The 6,000-nt window shown below is 33.5% G+C and overlaps 1 protein-coding gene and 1 non-coding gene across 2 annotated transcripts; both read left to right on the forward strand.

Moving 5' to 3' along the window:
* Positions 1 to 1,763: 1,763 nt before the first annotated feature.
* LOC145629830 (small nucleolar RNA snoR2/U65) lies at positions 1,764 to 1,916 on the forward strand. The gene has a single exon (XR_014111963.1). It is a non-coding gene; the product is annotated as a small nucleolar RNA snoR2/U65 (small nucleolar RNA).
* Positions 1,917 to 2,778: 862 nt separating this feature from the next.
* LOC145627759 (uncharacterized) lies at positions 2,779 to 5,405 on the forward strand. The gene is made up of 6 exons (XM_081680109.1): positions 2,779 to 2,960; positions 3,050 to 3,235; positions 3,499 to 3,609; positions 3,709 to 3,793; positions 3,888 to 3,986; positions 5,115 to 5,405. The coding sequence occupies exons 1-6, from the start codon at positions 2,779 to 2,781 to the stop codon at positions 5,217 to 5,219; spliced, it is 768 nt and encodes a 255-aa protein (XP_081536235.1). The 3' UTR covers positions 5,220 to 5,405.
* Positions 5,406 to 6,000: the final 595 nt, after the last annotated feature.

The raw sequence follows: 6,000 nt of genomic DNA on the forward strand, positions 1-6,000 counted from the left end.
GCCAGCGCAACTTCAAAACTTGCGTGCTTTATGTTGAAAAAAAAACTTACGTATAATAGGAGTGGACATCTCGTGAAACCATTCTCTTTAGGGTCTCCTCTAAGGCGATTCAAGCATAGAACGGTGAATGACATCCCTCTATTTTCTCTACTATTGACACCATGCACTACTACAAAATTGGCCAAAGAGACCACAAGTTAGAGACCATTTAATTAAATAGGTAGTCTCTTAGTATCAAGAGACCAAATATCCTAAATATGTAGTCTCTTTGATATTTCGAGAGACCACTTATTTGAAATAATAGGTCTCTGGTAGTTTTTCAAAATTTTAATTTAAAACAATAGAGACCATTTTTCTACATAAGTGGTCTTTTTTTTAAAAATACATATAATAAATTTTTTTTTAAAAAAAAAAAACAAAGGAGAGACCGGTGGAAAGTCTAATATGGTCTCTACTCTCTACATTATCATCAGTCAAGATGGTCAACACATTCCCAATTCAATTAATATTTTTTTTTTTTGGGTTAAAACCAATTAATTAATTTAATTTTCATTTTCCCCCAAAACAATTAAACCGCCAAAACAAATAATTTTGCAGCAGCAGCGGCGCACCATCGACCTTCACTTCATCGATTCTTCCGCCATTGTTTCCACCTTCATTTCCACCTTTTCCATTTTCATCTTCCTCCAATTTCATTTCCAAACCCATTAAAGAGAAATTTATTACAATCTTTTGAAGTTTAGAACCCAATTTCAAACCTTTCGTCTATTGCACAAACCCTTAAACACACGCACCGCGACTCTTGCAATCGCTCCACCACTAGGGTCGCACGACTAGCCGGAGAACACCGCCTACAGTCGCCTACTGCGCTACTAGCACCACATAGGGTCGCACGGGTAGCAATTGATTGGTTGTTTTGGGCATTGAATTCGCAATTTTAGTACTACTGCCCTAGCTATCCTCCGCAAGACCACAATCGACTACTGACGCTTTCTACCTCCGGCCAACCACTGCCAACAGGACCAGACGGAAAACCCTAACCAGCCCTATTAGGGTCACCGCAACTAAGCTAGGTATCATATTTATTTTGTTTGTTTTATGTACATATTATTTTGTATATGAATCGTATAATTGTGTTTATTGATTGTTTGCTACGATGTTCTATTGTTATAGTAATCTGCCCATCTTGTTCATATATGAATCCTGTTTTTAGTTATACAGTAGTGAGTTATTTGATTTTGATTTTCCCGCGAAAGTTTGGATTTTTTAAAAGTTGAATAAAATATTTGCTATAATGTATGCCCATTTTTCTCTTTTTATTTGCTATCGTGTAATTGTGTTTGGCTATATGCTGCTTTCATGTGTTTGGCTATATGCTGCTTTCATGGCAGCCTAATATTCATGCTGCTAAGACTATTTCAGCACCAATTTTCTGGTCTTCCATTCTGCTGCTGATTGTCTCTGCCTACTGTCGGACTATATGCTGCTTTCACTTCCTGTCTCTTAGTCTAGTCTGCTTAGTTTATCTTCAGTTAGTATGTCTTTGTTACTTTGATGTATGTAAGCTTAACTATCCTATTTTGGAGCCCACTGACCAATCTCCTACTTGGTCTGCTTTTGCTCTGATGGATTTATTCATCAGAAGAATTATGATATAATATAATAGCTCCCTTTTGTGTTAAAAAAAATTTGTGTTTGGCTTTGATTATCATCATTTATCTGAACTTTGTTGTGATTGGAATTTTTTTCTTTTTATTTTATACAGTCCGATGCCACGTCGTTAATAGCATACAATGCAATGATTATAGATGCTATGATTAGACCAAGATTACACTTTAATTATTGTTTTGCATTTTGATAGAAATCTGTTGGTCTATTTTTAGTGATTAAACAGAGCCGTTTGTGCTATTACATTTTTAATATTCGAAATTAGTAAGTTTAATTATGTTGCTAAGGGTGAAATTAAAATCAAAGTTGGAATTACCGTGTGATATTTGATGATTCTTGACTCTCTTTCTGAGGCTACATGGAGACTTTGTTTTTAAACTTTGTCAATTGTGTGGTTAAAATTTATTTTGATCAAGAGTTATGTTTAATTTTACTAAAACACACAACATAAGCTAAAAAAAGAAGCATAAAAACATAGTAGAGATAGTTAACAACATCATAGTAATTGTTTACAGCAGCAAATGGAGTGAATAGCTGCACCATGGAACTAAGTGTCCTGTCCCTCTAGAATCTCCATTGCATATGTTTGGTAAACTTCAGGAGGAGGGTAGTTAAAAGGAACCATTTCACCAAGCTTGTACATAATGTATGCCCATTTGTTTACAACTAATGCCACATTTAAAATTGTTTGATTACTAGGAGTATTTTCTTTTCCATTAGTGAATAAAATATTTGTTTCCATTTGTTTACAACTAATGCCACATTTAAAATTGTTTGATTGGTAGGAATATTTTTTTTCCATTAGTGATTAGGATTTTATGGTTTGTTTCTGGCAAATAATGCTTAGGGTTCATGTGGATTTAATTAGTTGCCACCAATTGCATACCTTCCTCTGTTTTTAATTGTGATTTGGTCTTTGTGCTATGAATATTCTAAGAATGACTCATGAAAGTAACATGTGTTAATAGATTTTGAGGAGTTTGTGTTTTGTTCTTCGTGGTTAGAAATGGATCGAAGTTGGATAACAACAACAAAGCCAGGTGACCCTGAATATCAACTCGTAAGTATGTTATTACCGACAAGGATCGTGAGAAGGTGACATCTACTTTGATGCGTGTTATGAGAAAAAAAGCTATGGGGATGCAAAAGACCGGTGATACCATCTCTACCACTATTCCAGAGAGCATGTTTCTTAATGAAAATGGGTTAAATGTTTCACTTGATTACGAAGACTTGCTTGATTGGTGTTTCCAAAGGGAGGTTGGAGAATCGCAAATGAATATATTCATGAAGTAAGTTCACCTCCAATTTAGTTTCTAATTACAATGTGGAAAATTTTTGGTCCATTCTCTTATATATTTACAACTTTTGATGGGATAAGGATCTTGAAAGAACATTGTCACAAAGAAGGTATCTCGGGAATGTATGGGTTTTGTGACTCTAATGTTCTATCGCCTTTGACACCAACGACAAACGAGCAAGTTCGATCTAACTATCTAGCTCGTGTTTTTGGGTGCAATGAGGGGAAGAACTATAATCAGCTATTCTTTGCTCCTTTTAATGACAAGTAAGTATAGTTCCTTTGTTATGTAATTATGTTACTTTGATTGTTATTCTTGTTCATTATTTATGCTTTAATATATGTAATTTCAATTTTCTTAACCTGATTGCTTCTATATTGCTATGCTATGCTATTTTTACTAATAAATTCTTCTTAAAGCAAACAAAGTCAGGGCAACATTGCTATGTTAAACAGTTTCTGCCCCCTTTTACATTTTGTTGTTTTTCTTATCCATTCTTCCTTCTAAAAGTGCCTTGCTGCTGGTTTAGTATGCATTGGACGTTAGTTGTTATTAGTCCGTGGAATGGGTTGGTGTATTGGCTAGATCCACTTGGAGCAGAAAATAAAATCAACTCATTCGCTGAAAAGATCATCACTGAGTATGTATAATTGCAATAACTTTGTCATTAATTCTTATTTTGTTCTTACTGTGTATTTGGAAACTATTACAATTTTCCTATCTTCATGTAATTGTGTAGAGGAATCAAACAATTCAGCTCTGTCCATCGGAAGGACATCAAGAAAATAAAAAAGAATGCATATATTAGGTGGGAGCAACCACAAGTAAGTTATCTAAAGTTTTACAGCAGTTGATATTATGCAGTTTAATCCTAAAATCTAATATCTTGTTAATGATTAATTGTTTGCATTATCATAGTGTCCTCGTCAACCAGCATACACCAAGTATTGTGGATACTTTGTTTGTCGATATATGCTAGATATTGTGCAGAAAAGAGTGCTATGGGTTTCCAAGCAGGTATATTACAAATATATGTCATTTAAATTGGTATAAACTGTCCTTAGCTCTGTGAAACCAACTGTCTGAACTGTGAAACCAACTGTGAAACAAACTGTCTGGTGAAACTAACTCTAAACTGTGAAACCAACTATGAATGTAACTCTGAACTGTGCAACCAACTGTCTGAATTGTGAATGTAACTCTATCTGTCTGTTGCTCTAACCAACTGTCTGAACTGTGTTCAAGTGTAACTCTGTAGTCTGCATGCAGCTTAATCATATTAACCCCCAAAAATAATCAAATCAGCTTATGCAATCAGAATAGCTATAAGGTTCTGATTAAGGTTTTGTATATTCTGATTTGTATATTCTAATGACTAGAACATCATCAGCTTATGCAATCTATAATAGCTATAAGGTTTTGTATATTCTGATTTGTAGTTCTGATTGTAGTTCTAATTGTCAGGTCTCCTTTTTATTTTTGAATCAGTCTTTGAAATTAAGTTAGGAATGAAATTTGAAATTGGAGTTCTAATCCCCCCTTTGAAATTTCATTATAGTTGTGATTTTAAGTTCTGAAATTCATTTCTTTTCAGTGTTTTGTTATGTCTGAAATACACCAAGTCTTGAAATTAAGTGAGCTAAGGGTGTGGATTGAGGATGTTTGTCAAAATGCTCTTTTGATTTTTTATGTCTGATTTTCAGCTTTTGGTTAAATATCTATCTGATTTCCGTCAAAAATAAGTAAATAAATAATACTCTTATTTAAGGGCATATGTTGTATGTTGCTTCTGTTTGTATCTCACCTGTCCTGAGCCTATTATGCCAATCTATAATGTTGAACTTGCTGCTGTGGCAGCTCTAAATGCTGATGAAGAATCTGAGGAGGAGTGATCGGTTGGGGTCTGTTCGTAGTAGTATAGCTTCTGTTGTCATAAAGTTTGTTTTAATTGCTTTTCGAAGGGGCACTGTGTTTGTTAATATTAGGGCCATTAGTTTTCAGCTTAGTGAATGGTTCTATGTTAATAGCTATTTGCCTTCCTCTAATTTTGATTTATGGAATGAGGAGGGCTGCTTTAGTTGTAAAACTCTAATTAATTAATATATGTCGTCTAGTTTGTGTTAAAAAAAATGTTGTATGTTGCAGGTCTTTCCCCCAATTTGTACATATTCTTCGGAAGATATTGATGAAATGCGAGATTTGTGGATTAAATATTTTCTTGATCATGAGCCAGATGAAGAAGATTCATGATGGATGAGCTTGATGATGAATCAGCAAAGCTTGAGTACGAGATAAGCTTAGTGTTAATCATTATACTTGTGAATCTAGCTCTACTTTTGACTCTTTTTTTGGAGGAAAAGCTCTACATTTGAGTTTTGTTTTTGAATATTAGAATAAATGTAAATTTTGGGTTTTTTTTATTTTTTTTTGAAGCAAACAGAGCAAATATATTAAGCAGAAGAGTCCAAATCAGTAAATTTTGGGTTTTATTTCTATTGTAGAGAATTAGTTTTTGTATTAAATATATTTATTTATATATATATATTATTTGGAAAATTTATTATGTTTCTATATATGTACTGTATTAGTGGCATAGCAGGTTCAACAATGCAACATATTGGCGCCAAAATTTATTGGATGAATATGAATTGTAAAAGGAATATGGCAATTTATTTTATTTTTTTTTAAAAAAAAAAACGACCTCAGAGAGACCTCCTATTTAAAATAGATGGTCTCATTATTCAAAAACAAAGACCACTCAATTAAAATAGGTGGTCTCAGTATTTAAATCCAGAGACCGCCTATTTAAAACATGTGGTCTCTTATCCTTCTATATTATTTATTATTAAACTAAAAAAAGAGACCATCTATTTTAGCTAGGTGGTCTCAGGTATTGTAAAGTTAGACCACCTTTTATGAAATGGTCTCTTAGGCCAAAGACACCTGTGAGCTAGAGACCACACCTAAGGTAGTCTCTTAGGCTATTTTGGTATGGTTTCTTTGGCTAATTTTGTAGTAGTGATGGAATAAT

The sequence above is a fragment of the Chenopodium album genome, chromosome 4, assembly GCF_948465745.1.
Source record: "Chenopodium album chromosome 4, dcCheAlbu1.1, whole genome shotgun sequence".
NCBI classification, from domain to species: Eukaryota; Viridiplantae; Streptophyta; class Magnoliopsida; order Caryophyllales; family Amaranthaceae; genus Chenopodium; species Chenopodium album.

Excerpts from the sequence above, each read along its gene's own strand:
- LOC145627759 (XM_081680109.1), top strand. The coding sequence starts at position 2,779 with ATGCGTGTTATGAGAAAAAAAGCTATGGGGATGCAAAAGACCGGTGAT. Across the intron at positions 3,236-3,498 it reads TTTGCTCCTTTTAATGACAA|TATGCATTGGACGTTAGTTG; the intron begins GTAAGTATAGTT and ends CTGCTGGTTTAG. Across the intron at positions 3,987-5,114 it reads TGCTATGGGTTTCCAAGCAG|GTCTTTCCCCCAATTTGTAC; the intron begins GTATATTACAAA and ends TGTATGTTGCAG.